The sequence below is a fragment of the Protobothrops mucrosquamatus genome, unplaced genomic scaffold (genome assembly GCF_001527695.2).
Source record: "Protobothrops mucrosquamatus isolate PMUCROS unplaced genomic scaffold, P.Mucros_1.0 scaffold3483, whole genome shotgun sequence".
Lineage (NCBI taxonomy): Eukaryota > Metazoa > Chordata > Lepidosauria > Squamata > Viperidae > Protobothrops > Protobothrops mucrosquamatus.
Genome location: NW_015389457.1, coordinates 8,740 through 26,472, shown reverse-complemented (window position 1 = coordinate 26,472; position 17,733 = coordinate 8,740). Strand labels below are relative to the sequence as shown.

Here is a 17,733-nt window from a genome sequence, read left to right as displayed (position 1 = left end):
TGGAAAACTTTGCACAGACTTCTATTACTTTTTGTCTGTTATTTTCCGCCAGTTCCCTTAATCTGTCAACCAGACTCTGAATTTTCTGATAAGTTTTCTTTTCTGATACACATTATCTTCACATCCTCCTTCACATCTGAGTCAATGATAAAAATGTTGGACCCTGTTCTGAATTCTGTTCTGATATCTGATATCATCTTTCAGTCTGATAAGGAACGATTCTTGAGGATTCTGAGTGCAATTTTCGTGCCAGTTAGCCAGCACACACTTAACTTACTTGCTAGTCTGAATGTCATGTGGCATTTTGTCAAATGCTTTGCTGAAATCAAGTTATATCATTTCTACAACATGACCACAATCTGCTCAAGACATACACCTTAACAAAAGAGATCAGATTAGCCTGGCAAGATTTTGTCTTGACATTTTGGGGCAATCATCACATTATTTTCCAAGTACTTACATATCAATCTCTATCTAATTTGTTCAAGAAGCTTGTGATTCCATCATCCCACTGATTATTCCGTTGCAGTTCTGCTAAATTTGCTTTTGTCCCTTTGGCAGATAGGAATAATATTTTGCCATCTTCCAGTTATTTTGCACTTTTCTTCAGCATTTCTCAAAGATAATATATAAGTTCAATTAGACAGATAGAAACTCCATCACTGCCTCAGGATATAATCCATCTGACACTGGGAATTTAAAGTTATACTGAGTAAGCAGTGGTGGGATTCAGCCAGTTCACACCACTTCAGCAGAACTGGTAGCTAGCCCAGAATGGACTTCTTGAAACGGCATCCACACAGAGAACCGGCTGTTCACATATTTGAATCCCACCACTGTAAGTATTCCCTGCCCATGGTTATAACTCTTGCTTTTCAGCTTCTTCATTATTGCCTTCATTCTTTTCAAAAAATATAATGCTGTGTCTTTGGTTCTAGACTACTTGAATATGTTGATTAGTCACCTACTCCTCTTTCCATTTCTTATACATGTGATGACGTTGTTTTGACTGTTGTTCTTCTCAAATCCTAATTAAGATTTTGTGAACTCAGACTGAATGCTTGAACTATCTTCTTTCTTTGCTTAAATTGTCTACAACTGTGCTTTTACAGTACTGCTAAAAGTTTTAGGAACTTTTTTTGCCTATTTGTAATCTTTTTCTCATTGATTTCTTCTGCTAAGAGTTCTACTAATAATTCTCCAAAGCCTACTAAATCGATTTTTTTGAAGTCCAACATATACTTTTGACTACACTCAGCCATAGGTCCCCTTAAACTCATGAACTCACGAACTATTCTTTTATTTATGTTTCTGCTACATCCACTCCATTCACAATATTTCCCCCTATTGATTAGAGTTAGGATTTGTCAAGGTTTTTCTGCCATTCCCTAGAAGAATGCTGTCAGCAGTCATGTACAGTATTTCTCAGAAGAACCAAGTTTGTCACAGTTTGTATTACAACAAGTGTAGGGATAATTAAAATTCACCATCCTTATGGGATTCCCTACCTCTCTGAAAGACCTATGGTTTGTTTTTGAATCACAGCAACCACACCTTTTTGGTGAAAGGCAGTAGCAAACATCATAAAAGTATTGTTTTATTGATCCTTCTACTCTCTATAGTATAATTCATTCACTTGGATATTTTTGTGCATATGTGAAAATTTTCAGCATACAATGTGACATATCCTCTCTTTCAAATGCTTCTTGTCATTTTGAATAAGTTACATCTTTCAAATGCCATGTTCTAATAATAACAACAACAACATTAATGATATAACAACAACAATAACAATAATAAAAGAGTTGGAAGGGACCTTGGAGGTCTTCTAGTCCAACCCCCTGCTCAGGCAGGAAACTATACCATTTCAGACAAATGGTTGTCCAGTCTCTTGTTAAAAACTTCCAGTGTTGGAGCATTCACAACTTCTGGAGGCAGGTTGTTCCACTGATTAATTGTTCTAACTGTCAGGAAATTTCTCCTTAGTTCTAGGTTGCTTCTCTCTTTGATTAGTTTCCATCCATTGCTTCTTGTCCTGCCTTCAGGTGCTTTGGAGAATAATTCTGATTTTATCTTGTAATGGTGTGTGTGTGTGTGTGTGTGTTTGTGAATGGGTGGATAGGCACCTTCAAGTCAGTTTTTTAACTCCTGGTGACTGTTTCATTCTGCTGTTGTAGCTACCTCAAGTATAATTCAAGTCTTCATGTAGTCAGTCTACCTGGTCTACCTCATAGGTCTGACAGGAAAGGCATATTTACCAGTTACTATGGTTTCTCAGAACCAAATACTGTTCCTCTGTAGCAGGGGTGTCAAACTGCCGGCCCATGGGCCAGATGCATCATGTGGAAACCACACCCACCCCATTGCCGGCAATGGGGAAAAAGCTCCGATATGTTGCGCGACATCACGTGACATCGCGAGTTTGACATGTCTGCTTTATAGTATCATTATTTTCCTTTCCAGTCCTTTACATTAAATGGATAAGTGGGATCATCACCTCAATTGATAGATTTATAAGTTCCCTTCATATACACTATATCCAAAACCTATAGTGATATGATTGGGGTTGTTATTGGAAGTATTATTTGACCCAACATGGATCAGCAAGAAGACATAACAGTGGATTTTGTTTTATCATAACATTAACCCATGTTCCTATAATACAACACTCTTCACAAGCTGATGGAATCAATTGAGATATCCTTGGTGCTATCTGAGCTTGGTTGTTTTCTTGCAGACATTTCGTAGGTAACATCATCAATGCTAGCTGCCATATGTTATTTCTGTTTTCATGGAGATGAATCACCAAGTTCCACAATTCTTCTCTTTGTCATCTTGAGGTGTATTACAAATATATGCCATTTGTTTTCAGGCAGGAGCATAAACATTCATTTTATTAGGAATTATAAATAGCCTGCACAGGTTCCTCTTTATCCAAACAACAATAGGTCTTCCCAGCAATAGTCCAATAACAGTAGTTGGATTGACAGGGTCATCAAAAATCATCTATGAGTTTCCATGACTGGAGGTAGGACTTGAGTCTTGGTTGCAGGTAACTCCAGTCACTTCGTTATTATTTCGTTTCTTATTGAAAGTTCCTTTGGTGGGGAAAACAATGTCAATCCATTATTATTTTCTCAGGCAGTGAAGTTAGCCAAGTATAAACTCTAGATTTAGAGGAAAATTCCACCAACACACCAAAGTCTTGTTAGCCCTTCCTGTCTACTGCTTCAGGATGCTCATTCCTTGAAAATCCTTTTTTTGTTAGGTTATATTGAGAAAAAGCTACACAAAGCATATTTGCTGAATTTTTTAAAAATGATTGTATACTGAAATCAAAGACAGTGCCAGGTCAGCTATCTGTCCTGACAAAGTGCATTTCAGAGGAACTTTGAAGTATGAGTGAGTTCTCCCAAGTAGAGGGGTTAACGTCATGTTGACCAGCAACAAAGAGAAAAGCTTCTGTATAGGAAGGTGAGTCAGCTTGTGCTTACCTATGATCTTAATTTCTATTGGTCTCCCTTTGTTAAGGCTTAACTTACTTTCAGCTTCTATAAATGGATTTGATTTGACTATAGTTACAAATTAGGGCTAAATACAAGATGAGGATTATTTTTTAAAAACTTAGGACAAATCAGGAGTAATAAACTATCTTTTTAATATAAAAAGAAAGGAAAAGATAGGGGCTGGGAAATAAATTCAACTTTGAGTTCATCTTCACTCCTGGGTTCTACATGAATATGTTGAATTGTCCATATAACTGGTAATACAGAGAAGTGGATAATAATTGTCTTCCTCTCCTAACAAAATGTATGGTATAATTTTTGTTTTTATCAATAAAAGAGAATATTGGCAGCTCAGGGTGGAACTTGCAATGATGATACTTCTTAGGTAGATCATGAAATGTCTGCAAGCAAACAACTAAGGTCAAAGAACATCAAGAACCCCACAATTTTTGTTTCATCAGAGGAAGAAATTCAGTGAGCCTTCTGGATTTGCATTGTCTTTAAGTTATACTTAGATTTATTTTTACTTTTTAACGGTACTCAGAAAAAAAGAACTTCAGAATTCATGACCTAATTCTCCAATCTCTGTGATGCACAGATCGAGAAAATTTTAATCTTCCCACAGGAAAAGATTGGATTATAAAATTGACAGAGCTGGCAGAAATGGCAAAACCAACCAGTTTGGACATGAGGGAAAAAAACAAAAACTTTTTTAAAAGAATGGAAGCCTTATATGGAATTTTTGCTGAAAGAAAAAAGTGACCTGATGATTTATTTTTAGAAGATTAAAAAAAGTTTAAGGAAGGAGGGAAAAGAGTAGAATGGCAATTACTTGATGGAAAGATCGGTGGAAGTCAAAATTCTTGGTTTTTTTTTTTCACTTTACTTTTTTTAATTTCCTATCTTTTTTTCTTGTTCTTATTTTTTCTAGAAACATATTTTTTATAATTTTATTATATTATGAAATTCCAAATTTATAATACAATAAATTCTGATGTGAATTCTAATAAAGTGTTGTTTTTTTTAAAAAAATAAGGCAATTTATGAATCTCACCTTTCATCATTTGCATACCTATAGTCAAAAAAGGAAAGCTTTGTCCTTTCACACAAATACTTAATTGCTAAAAATGGAGTCAGGGAGCTGTCCAAATAACATCCATTCTAAAGGTATATAATGTTAGTTATGACTTCTGTCCCCCAAGATGAGCAGAATAAAATGTCTCTTGCTTATGGATCCTTTTATCTTCATGATGTCTATTTTCTGAAGGCAGAAAGAGAAAGGGAAGTAAAACTAGAAGATGGGCCTTCTCTATTGTAGCCTCTTCTTCATAGAATATGAAGCCTTTCATTAGGCTTTAAAATTTTGTTTGTGTATACCTGAGCCTGGGGTTTGGAATGTGTTAAGAGCCCCATTTTCTAGCTTTACGATAGTTGGTTATTTTTTGTATGATTTTATTGTTTGTAACTATTTTAACTGTTTTATAGTTTTAGAATTCTAAGCTATCCGGAGTCATTTGGCTGAAATGGGTGGCTATAAGAAACTGAATAAATAAACAAATACATAAAACATAAACTTGTGTTAGAGTCAACACAAGGGGACATTTCTCTCCCACCAACTGTCATATCCAAAGGATTCTCAAAGTCTTCAGCTTATTTGCTTTTAAATGTTTACTGTTTTTTTCCCCACTTCTAATCACTTATGCTGCTAGGAAGCCCCTTAGCCTACAAAGATCCGCATTACAAACTTCAGTCTTACAACTATGACTGTTTTCTCAAATATTGCCCCTCTTCGATTGCTTACTTGTGAAAATGAATTTATTTCACAATATTTGAGGAAGTGTTCATTTTAATGCCTTGTTTTCCTTTATAACGTTGTTCTTTTTTTAATTTTTATTTATCATTTTGCTTCTGTGGTGTGATGTTGCTGTAGCTCAGCTATTTGTGATGTGCTTTCATCTTCAGACATTTGCATGTCATTAGTTGTGAAACTGGGAAGACATAAGAATGGCTAAGACATTCTGGGTTGTATCCTACTCTTTGAATTCTTAGGAATAGAACTGTCCCTGTTTTTAAGGTGTAGCATTGCTATGATGAGTGTAGTCCTTGACTTACAACTATTTGTTTAGCAACCATTCACTGTTACAACAGTTGTCAAGGTTCCGATAAACGAGATCAAACAAATCAGAACTCCGAGGCTAGAGATTTCCTCAAAGAACATGTTTATTGGCTACATAGTATCGGCACAGTCAAAAGTAAAACCAAGTCTGAAGTTCCCTTCAAAGAGAGACAATATTACAAAGTTGGACTTCCCACCCCATTGCTATGCAATCAGCTATGTTCCCCAATAGAACAGTTTGGTGGCCTTTCTCACCAAATGCTCAACCCTCCCCATCTAATTGACAGAAATGACTTTGGTTCCCATGGGACAGTGAAATGTTTAGACTAGCAGAAATCCTCCATACCCCCTCCCAATTCTGTGGCAACTTAGAATGAGCAAGATGGCTGCAGCCAGGTTTGTTGTAGAGTTGACAACAGCACTGAAAAAAGTAATGTACAACCATCCTTGAACTTGCAGCATCTCCATGGTCATATGATCAAAAATCAGATGCTTGGCAACTCGCAGGTATTTACAATGATTGCAGTGTCCAGGGATCATGTGATTGCCATTGGCAACTTTCCCAGACAGCTTCCAACAAACAGTCAATGGAAGAAGCCAGATTTGTTGACAACTGTGTTATTCACTTAATAGCCATGGCAAAAGAGGCCATAAAATTGGGCAAAGTTGATTCATTTAACAATCACCTTGCTTAACAAAGGAAATTGTGGTCTTAATTATNACTGCATATATTTACCTGTAATGACCTTGCCAAAATCCAGTCTGGTTGAATACACTTACAGAAATGTTGGGTTATGAACATTTATATTCCTATTTCTTTCTTAAAAGAAACTGTGTTTAATGATCCCAAATGTAAAATTGGCTAATAATTTTATTATAAACAATGAAAGTAGCACAAAAGAGTGGGTAAGCTTATGAATGTTTAAAGGGCTACTATATCTGCACTGCGGAATCCAGAAATCTAAATGACAACCCAACATGCAGGTTTGTCTTTCTTGGTTACCATCTAATATTCAGTTTTTTGCAGCTCAGCCCTGGTAGCCCTTCTATAAAGAATTCTTAATCAGAAAAGTGAGTTAGAAAAAAGAGGAGGATATTTATAGAAAGGCTAATCTATAGATTTGTAAAAAAAATGAATTGTTGATGCATTTTAAAAAGAGGTTTTATGGCTAGTTTTTTTTTATCTCTTTCTCTCTCTTTCCCTGTGTTTATCCTGGTCACAGCTGATTTATCAAGCCCTGTGTTTTCTGAAATGTTAGTTGTACCTATGACAGCGCTTCCCACCCACCCTGCAACTCCTACACCATCTGTCCACCTGATGAATTCCTCTCCTTCCCCTTCTTTAGCTATCCCAAGTTCCAGGATCCTTCCCTCTGCTCCCCGAGATGTGGTCCCTGTCTTGGTCTCCAGCCGATTTGTCCGTCTCAGCTGGCGCCCACCTGCAGAGGCAAAAGGGAACATTCAGACCTATGCAGTCTACTTTTCCAGAGAAAGCATCAAGAGGTAGGTCTGGATCATGCTAGATATCTCTAAAGACACAGGAAGTCTTCTTCTTCACCAAGGAAATTCAAATTCTGTGATCTGCATGAATATAAGCTGAGTTGCTTAGAGTTACTGTAGTGACTGATGCGAGAGAGAGAGAGAGAGAGAGAGAGAGAGAGAGAGAGAGAGAGAGAGAGAGAGAGAGAGAGAGAGAGATGGAGAGAAAGAAAGATGGAGAGAGATAGTGAGACAGACAGATATAGATAAAGATAGATGACAAATGATGAAGATGATAGACACACAGACAACAGAGATGATGATGAGATAGATAGATAGATAGATAGATAGATAGATAGATAGATAGATAGATAGATAGATAGATAGATAGATAGATAGATAGATAGATAGATAGATGGATGGATGGATGGATGGATGGATGGATGGATGGATGGATGGATGGATGGATGGATGGATGGATGGATGGATGGATTTTGAATGTTTATGTGTATATTCTGTTTCAACTGCTCTACAAAAGATTCTCCTTCTCTGCTTTATTTTTAATCATACCTCTCATTTAGTTAGCATGTGTGTCTTTGTGTATGTAAAATGAACCAGAACAAAATATAAAATGTGATATAAGAATGCTAAATTGTGGGAGAGGGTAGAATTAGGAACAAAAACCATCCAGTGATGATGCAAAAAAAGATAAACGGATCTTCAACAAATACGTAAAAATGTAAAAATAGGTGCTACACTCATTTGAAGGGAGACAGTATTTCAGAAGGTACGTCCCATTCTGGTAAACCCAGAGTGAAGCCCAGATGGTGCTCTGTGATTCTTGAAGGCTTGCAGTAAAACTTCCCCAAACAATCAGTAATTGACAGGTTTGCAAAGGTAAAGATGCCCTAAGTTCAGGGTCTTCTATGTCATAATCATAATACCCTGAAGTTAGGAAGATTAATTACATTTTCTTGAGCCAAATGAAATATGTGGATATATTCATAAGGTGTATACGGTTTCTCAGGAGAGAAAAGGATGGTTGTATAGTGCGTTGCTTTGAAATACTATAATATCTTATTTTTCCCGAAAATAAGATTGGCTGTTATATTAATTTTTGTCCCAAAAGACGCATTAGGGCTTATTTTCTGGTTAGGCCTTATTTTGGGGAAAATACGGTACTAAATGCATCTGGCTGACAATCTTAACTAGGGTTTATTTTTGGGGTGGGGCTTATATTCCGAGCATCCTGAAAAATCATGCTAGGGCTTATTTTCTGGTTGGGTCTTTTTTGGGGAAACACAGTAGCAGAAGGGGCAACAGGTAAAGGGAATTGGTACTTACTAACTTTAGATGACGTTATCAACACTGAAAATGATCTAAACATTGCAATATTAGCATCAGATGCCAAGGAGAATTTAACAAGTAGTTAAGAAAGTCTTCTAGTTTTGAAACCTCTTTATAGGCAAATAGATTAAAAGTCCACTAAGAGATAAGTGGCTATGGGGAGAATCTCCATCCACACCCATGCAGAGAAATCCCATTTGTAAAGACAAGCTAACTCAGCAAGGTCAATTTGTCTCAACCAATTGTTGAGGTGAAGTCAAGTGTCTCTTCATGATAGAACATCCTGCAGAAAGACGGTGCTTCACACAACTTTACCAATTGAGTGTTTTCAATAATTCACCAGTTGTAATTACTTGCCCTATATCATGAATCTCTAACCTTGGAATCTATACCTGTCAAATCCATCAGTGGTAGGTTCCCTTCTGAGCAAAGGCTATATTGTGAAGAGTTAGAGATCCATCAGTGTTAGGATGGCAGGCAGGTAAAAAAGGGAAAGTGTCAACTTCAACTTCAACTCAGACATTGAATTCATGGCCATGTAAAATGCTATCGAGTATTTTCCCATTGCTTCCATTCAAATACAAACCAAGTTCAACCTTGCTTAGCTTTAGTCATAATCATATATTATGTCAATTATTTTGCAATGTATTTTTTAAAAAAAATCTAAAGAAGCCAAAAACTTTTCAATTATTTAAATCAGGGGTGTCCAGGCTTTGGAACTTTAAGAACTATGGACTTCAACTCCCAGAAATCCTCAGCCAGCCATGCTGGCTGGGGAATTCTGGGAGTTGAAGTCCACAAGTCTTGAGGTTCCCAAGGTTGAAAACTCCTGGTTTTAATAGTATCTTCTAATATAGATATATTTTAAAATTGGTTATGATTGTGGAGGGGAGGAGTTACAATGTGTGGTTTACAAGTAACTATGCAAACATTTTCATGAAATAATCAATAGAAAACACAGTATCTTTCCTTAGTAGAATCTACTTCTATAAGGCGTATCATCCTCCATTTAGCTAGAGGGTATAAACACTAAACATTGGGCTTAAAATGCCACATTTAATTTAAAAATAAAACTTTGAAAAAACGTTTTAAGACTTTGTACGGTGCTGATGACAGCCTCAGGTCTTGTGAACTTTCAAGCTTTCAGAGTCAACAAACTAAACAGAGTTTCCTTTATTTTTCGTACATTATTTTTTTTATAAAAGAACTGTTTTTCCTTTATAATAATAGCGGATCTGACATTAACCTGAGGCATGCACGGAAATTGTCAGACAAATTACTGTAACTCCTGAGAACTGAATGATTCTTGGTGTTGCAAAATAACAGTGATTTTGCTTCAGAATTGACTGTTTTTCCATGACTGGCACTGCATCATTCTGTGACATGACTCCAGCCCTTATACATGCCTGGGTTGCTGAAGTCCTATGACATCTCCCTCAAAACCTATGCCCTCCAAATGTTCAGGACTTCAACTCCATCAGACTTAGCCATTAGGGTCAGTGGCAAGAGAGTGTGATTTTTTGGAAGACAACCTATGAAAGCTTAAACCAATAGTGTTTAACCAACCTAGAACTAAGGAGAAATTTCTTGACAGTTAGAACAATTAATCAGTGGAACGACTTGCCTCCAGAAGCTGTGGATGCTCCAGCACTGAAGATTTTTAAGAAGAGATTAGAGAGCCATTTGTCTGAAACGGTATAGGGTCTTCTGATTGAGCAGGGGGCTGGATTAGAAGACCTCCAAAGTCCCTTCCAACTCTGTTACTCTGTTTTGTTAGACAGATACAACAGGTCCTTGCAGCTTTTGTTGACTTGAGACTAACTGCAGCATTCCTATGACATGGTCTTCCTTCCATCTCCAAAGCTTAAGTCTGCTTCAGAGATGAAGTAGTAATGTTTTCCCCTTTGACTTGAATCAGTTATGGATGCCATATGATGACCTTAACTATCATTCAGTTGTGTACAGTCAGATAAGCCTGAGGAGATGGGGATCAATCGAGAACCGATATGTGGTGAAAGAGAATTCATGAAGGGTACAAATGTGATGAGAAGCTCTAAATCTGACCCGTAATCTTTGTTTTTCACATTAAGAATTGGATATTAGGAAAAACTGGACAAAGAAAGAAAGGAAATAATTGAAATTAATTTAACTGAAGCAATGATTGTAGTATGTTTTCAAAAGGGAAAGTTACGTATGTATAGTATATTAAATATACAATACAATACAATAAATATACAAGTCTTGCTGGACTTAAATGAATAATTACAGGTAGACCTTGACTTATGACCATAGTCAAGCCCAATTTTTTGTTTGTAAGCAAGACAGTTGTTAAGTGAGTTTTGCCCCATTTTACGACCTTTTTTGCCATAGTTGTTAAGTGAATCACTGCAGTTGTTCAGTATCATGGTTAAATGAATCTGGCTTCCCCATCACTTTGCTTGTTAGAAGTTCGCCAAAGGGGATCATGTGACGCTGGCACACTGCAACTTTAAATATGAATCAGCTACCAAATGTCTTGGCAACTTGGCAACTGACTCATATTTTGATCACATGACCACAGGGCTGCTCAACAGTAATAAGTATGAAAAATGGTCATAAGTCAGTACCGTTGTAACTTTGGTCACTAAACAAACTGTTGTAAGTCAAGGACTACCTGTAATTAATATATACTGCTCAAAAAAATAAAGGGAACACATCCTATAGGATTTCTTATAGGATGTGTTCCCTTTATTTTTTTGAGCAGTATATTACCAAGCTGTTGTGAATATCAATGTATTTTAGTACAATGCATTCATTGAAAACCAATTTAGTCTAGTACAGGGGTCCCCAACCCGTGGGCCACGGTACAGAGGCCAGTAGGCCATGGCCCACTACCTGGTCAGGCTGGCCAGTGTGTGCGCACGTGCATGCACAACCCCTCACTTGTGCTAGTGCCACAGCCGCAGGGCACAAAAATGGGTCACCGCCACACCTTGGGGCGTGAAAACGGGACACCAACGCCATGTCTCAGGGCATGAAAATGGGATGCCAACACCGTGCCTGGGGGCGTGGAAACGGGCCACTGCTGTGCTGCGGGGTGCAAAAACTGGGCGCTTCTGCGCCGCAGGGCACAGAAACAAAGCACTGTGCCACTCAAGAACAGGGCAGGGCTAGTGAGTATCACGCAGGCACTAGCCCCGCCCTGATTGTGGCATGCGTGTGCACGCGGCCCCCGTGTGCGCACACGCACGCATGTAAAATGCTTCCCCCTCCCTTTTCCTCCGGTCCACCAACCGACAAAGGTTGGTGACCTCTGGTCTAGTAGTTAAGATAGCAGGGTAGAAATCAGGAGTCTGGCTGGGTGGCTTTGGGACAGTCTCACTTAGCCCACAACGTCAGGCTCGGACAACAGGCCAGTTGGTTAACCTCTGTGGCAATCAATGGATTAATTCTCAATCAATCAAAAAAAAAAAGTGGAACCTGCACTTATGGGGAAAATGCTAGGAAAGAAGGATAGAGCATTCATAATTGTTAGTAAAATACAATCTATTATCAAATTATAGTAACAGTGGGTTCTACTCCAGTTGCTTTTATGCCTGTTTTTTGATTGCCTAATAGGACAGGCCAATAATTCCAATATCAAATTAAATATAGAACAAGGACATTCTTGGAAACTTCTACAAACACCTTTGTTGGTTTTAAAAAATAAGATAATCTAGAATAACCCTAGAATACTTTATTTGGTGGCTCATTTCCCCAATCTAAGAAGAGAGATGTAAAAATAATCTCTTCATCTAATATGTTGAATTATTGTGATGGAATACAGTAAGGACGTGGATTCCCAGGAGGAAGGGGATTCATTTCAGAGGAGTAAGAGGCAACTCAGTTTAGATATTATATGCATGAGAAAGAGGGTAAAGACAGCTTCTCCATAATAGTTCACAGAGTATATTGTAGATGCAGATATGAGCGGCATGATGGCCTTGTGGTGAAGATGCTCAATCCTAGGTAGCAGCAGATGTTTCTCTCCTAGGCACAAAGAAAAAAATATCTGCTGTGAACTCTGTGTAGGCATCAGGAAGGGCATTTGACCAGTAAATGCTCAGCTCCATCCAGTTGCCCCGACTCTACCCCTGATTAAGGGATTACAGGGTCGTAAACGGGAGATTTATTGTAGATGAAGATAGTAGAGACTTCATTCTGGCAAGATTGTGTCTATAGGTATCAAAAAAAATAAAGAAATCAGCTTTGGGCTTGGCAGCTATGTATATATCAGATTTTATTTGTATACTACATTTTATCTCTAGGCTATAAGGGACTGAAGAGGCCAAATGATTCTAATAGCTTTTAAATTCATTTGTAAAAAGTAGCTTGAGGAAGTAGGAAAGAGAAATAATGCCAAATGTGAGCCCATTTTTCTGTTACTGAGTATTGTACAACCAGAAATGCTTCCAAGATTCTTTTACCTTGAAGCAACTAATTAGATATTTAATAGATTATAGCCGCAGTTGTCAGCTACCTACTAAATGTGCAAAAATGGTGCAATTACATTTTATCACTCTGATACATTTACAAATGTTGTTCTACCTTTCTTATACAAACTGCCACTGGAGAGTTCCATCTTTTTGAATCATTATTTGAAGCTATCTTTCATTTACTTAGCAATTTTCTCATTTTCTCCATGACTTCTCAGCATGTCCTCGCTGCCAATACATTTTAAAATAATCTTTCATTATTACTATTTTTTATTAGCATTATGAAGCATTTTGCATTTTTGTTTAATCATCTGAATTTTTGAAAACCTCAAAGCCCCAAAATGTGATTCACTGTTGTTGGTTGACTGAGGAGCCATTGTGCAGATCTGCTCATTTTTTAATTCATATCCTGCCTTTATTATTTTTTATAAATAATTGAAGGCAACAAATTCCTTCTTCCTCATATTTTCCCTACAACAACCCTGTGAGGTGAGTTGGACTGAGAGACAGTATCTGGCCCAAAGTCACTCACTCGGTTTTCATGCCAAAGGTGGGACTAGATTTCACAGTCTCCTGAGGATTGGCCCAAAGTGAACTAGCTGGCTTTTATGCCTAAGGCAGGATTAGAACTCACCGTCTCTTATTGATTGGCCCAAATTCATACAGCTGGCTTTCATGTCTAAGGCTGAACTAGAACTCAGAATCTCCTGGTTTCTAGGCCAGCACCTTCACCACTACACTAAACTGGCTCTTATATACTTCATTGAAGACTTACAATAGCAGTAGCATTGAGACTTATATACCACTCATAGTGTTTTACAGCCCTTTCTAAGCAGTTTACAGAGTCAGCATATTGACCCCAACAATTTGAGTCTTCATTTTAGCGACCTTGGAAGGATGGAAGACTGAGTCAACTTTGAGCCAATAAGAATCGAACTGCTGGCAGTCAGCAGAATTAGCCTGCAATACTGGATTCCAACCACTGCACCACCATGGCTCTTATACAGTATCCAATGGGTCATCTTTTTCCTCCCAAGTCATGAGTCACAGATAGTGAGGAATGCAGGATGACAAAGAAAAAAATGCACGTGACTATAGTTATGCTGTCTGCAAGTCACTTTTCATCATTCTTCAAGTCTGCATTAAGTTTTTTTCAGGATAGTGACTGCAGTTAACCATTAAATACCGGGACCACACTTTGAAAACTGTTTGGGAGAGGACAATGATACAGCTATGATCAGGAAAAACGATTCACATTTAATTTAATTTAAATTTAATATCCTTCAAATCAAATTAATTCAGGTTAATCAATATGCTTACTCTTCAGATATTTGCTCATAAGGCCATTGCAAGGTAGTTTAATTGTCCTTGATGAAGAAATGTATACTATGAGTATCTTCATTGAGATAAAGGCACTGAGATTTGTCTCCTTGAGGTAAAGGAAGTTAATAGAAGCACTTTTTCCTATTAACTCCCCATAAGATGTGGTCTCTGGCCATACCATAGAAGAGAATGTTGCTGTCATTATACCCAATAATGGACATAAAAATAGATGTATTGATTTGTTGTTTAATTATGTTCCATCCCGTTGTTTTCAATTCAGTACTAATCACCTTGATTAACATTATACTGATAAACTATTTCACTCTGTACAGAATATTACTTATATTCTCCTCTTAATCAAACACAAAAAACATACAGAAAATTCACTTTGAGATAACTGCTTCAGTCAGTATCCCTAGATAAGAAGAAAAAAGCCCCATTCAGTTGACAACCTGAATTTTATACTTTCTTTAATAAGATTATGACCTTAAAAATGTATAATTTGCCATATACAGAGGCAAAATCACCCACTTCCAAATAATCATAGGTGAAGTCTTGAAACAGTTGATGTCATTTGGGATGAATCATCAATCAAGTGCAGGTAAGAACTAAAATAGAGTAATAGGGTGCAAACAGCCAAAACATGTGATAAAAATAGGCATTTACCAGACAGGACATAAACAAAAAACTATGACTTATAGATTGGCTAAAGAACAGTAAAAGAAGAAGTAAAAATACCAATCAGCAACATAAAATTCATCTCCTTCTTTCTCTGGCTCCTTCCTTGGGTTCCAGGATGGGACACTTGCCATTTATACAGGACACAGGAGTAGCTCTGCCTAAGCAGGTGAAGCCAGATTAAGAAGATCTGGCAGGAAAGCAAAGGTTTCCATCAAAAAAAGAGAAGAAAATATTATTATGTTATATTACAAGAAAATATTAGGGCAGTGACCCACAGGTCTCCAGTAGATTCACTACAACTGTGCTTCTGTGGCTATTTCTTGTCTAACTGCTAAACACTAGAACTTTCTCCAGCAAACAACATTTTCTAGTTTTGGTTTAGGAGCATATCAACCTCATGAAAAAATCTTCCACAAGATCCCCAATCCCACAAGTGACCACCAGACAGCTCACTACATCTAACATGCCCGTTTCAGTCTTTCTTGCCTTTCCTGCCCCATTCTTCCTATCTGTCTGTCTGTCTGTCTGTCTGTCTGTCTGTCTGTCTGTCTGTCTGTCTCTCTCTCTCTCTCTCTCTCTCTCTCTCTCACATACACACACACACACACACACACATAAGCCAAGTTACTCTATTGCTTATAGGTTCATGCTTTCCAGGAGAACTTTAAGGGCATTTCTGACAGCAGCATTCCCCATGTTTGGAGGAATTCGAGTTTAGCCCAGGTTTAGTAGTGGTGCTCATCATAGAGGTAAGGGAAGGCCAGTGAAGAGATTACATTCTGGTGAGAGAGAAGTTCTCTGAGGATGGGTTCCAACACAAATCCAAAAGCTCGGAAAACTACCCAAATTGGATCCTGCAACATTATCCCGGGGCACATATATTTGCTTTCATTCATCATAAGACAAATGTTGTGGGTCAATAGCTCTTAAACTGGCAGACTTTCCTCTTGAAAACAGATACATGTGAGTCGGGCTAATGCTAACTAACTGGTCATGAACCAAAATTAGAAGATAAACTAATGGCTTTTCAGAGACTAGATCAATAGATTTGATGGCCTTCAGTACAAAGCCAATAAATGTTTCATAGGCTTCTAACAGAGGTCAATAAAAAAAAAAAAGAAGGGACAGCTGATACTAACAAAATGTATTTTATGTCCATTTGTTACAACAGACCACCATTTACAAAATTCAGAAGTTACTTATACTACTGCTATAATTTGCAAAATGGTTCGATATGGTGCACAATGCTGGTTGAAGCAAAACTTCATGGGGAGCTCCAGAGTGCTATCTCAGTTGCATTAACATTTCACTTGCATTAAAAATTACCAACTGTTGCCAACTTTGGAGGAGCTCAATAGCTGTGGACCTTCAGGTCTATGGAGATTCCCAGTCATCCAGGTCTTCCAAAGTTGCTTTTTCAACTGGACTTTGTTTTTTCTTGAAGACATTTCACTTCTCATTCAAGAAGCTTCTTCAATGGACCTTCATGTTGTCTTTTCCTGCTTTATGTCAGCCAAACTATTGTTCTCAATATTTGCAACCAAATTCACAACTTTAAACAACAACAAAAATCACCTAAATGTAGGATTTTGGAAACTCTGTACACCAAAGTAACTTTATTAAAATCTGTTAGCAAAAATAGTGTGTTCACTTGAAAAACTTTGTTCATTTGTCATGAGAATTATACACATGCCTACATACTCACCCACACATATTGATGTTGAAATGTGATAGGTCAAAAAAAGAAAAAAGAAATTGGATAAAAATCAAACCTTGGATATTTTTCAAACACCAGGAGAAACTGCAGAGGAGCTTTTAATAAAGATAAACCTAAAGCCATAGCCTTCATAATGCTATCTATTCCATCCTTGTCTAAAATTCAGAAGAAACCCTATGCTGCTATGTGAGTGAAACAAATGGGAGCGAGAAGCATAAAACATTCACTTGGTTTGCACAACATTAACTGCAAGTGAACATCTTCGGTGAATAAATATGAAAGACTGTAGCCGTAGTCAAATGGGATCAGATGCTGCAATTGGCATTCGGAGTTAAGCATTGTTAACCTGCCTTCCAGTGACTCAGTTATCAACATTTTTTATGGCTGAACCATTTTATTTTGCAGCCCTTGTAGAAAGTCTATATTTCTAGTAAGCACACAAGATGAGAGTAATGAGAATAAAGCAAAGCATGATTTAACTTTGGGGGTGGGGTGGGGGGATGGATTAAGCTGGGTCCACTGCATTTGTTTCAGATCTGATGTCAACGAAAATAGAGCACACCAAAAGAATTATGGACAGAATTACTGCTGAAAACCGTGTTTGTATCTATGTTTGCTTTGAAAAATTCTTATCCAGACACATATTTAATAGTTTGTGATTGTTTGAGCTCTTAACCCATTACTCAGCATTTCTCTGGGCAAATTTGAAATATTTAATTTTTTGTCATGCTACATTTCTTATTTAATTTTGTTTATATCACAATAGCTTAAAGAGTGGCTGTGAAATAAATATTGGAAGTCAGGAATGAAGAAAGAAAAATATTATCATTTCTCCTTTCCACATAACAGATTAGTTAGTTTGGGGCCCTTAATTGGTGATCTATGGCATAACAAGGATTCCATGCGATATGAAATTTATTTTATTTATTTATTTATTTATTAATTGTATTTATATCCCGCCCTTCTCCTTTCGGACTCAGGGCGGCTGACAAATGATAAAAAGCTAACATATTACACCTAGTTAAAATTTAATTAAAATGAAATATTTGAGAATGTCAAATTTAAAAGTAATTAAAACCCCTATAAAATCCCCTAGGCCAGTCCCGCTTG

At 37.3% G+C, this 17,733-nt stretch overlaps 1 protein-coding gene across 1 annotated transcript in view; it reads left to right on the top strand.

Moving 5' to 3' along the window:
• The window catches only part of LOC107297718 (netrin receptor DCC-like), a gene marked incomplete at its 3' end in the record, with an annotated part of 252,330 nt that overhangs the window by 231,612 nt on the left and 2,985 nt on the right, over positions 1-17,733 (top strand). Inside the window, exon 8 of the mRNA XM_015827079.1 lies at positions 6,969-7,125. Coding sequence (XP_015682565.1) covers positions 6,969-7,125 — 157 coding nt within the window. The remainder of the gene's footprint in view (positions 1-6,968; positions 7,126-17,733) is intronic.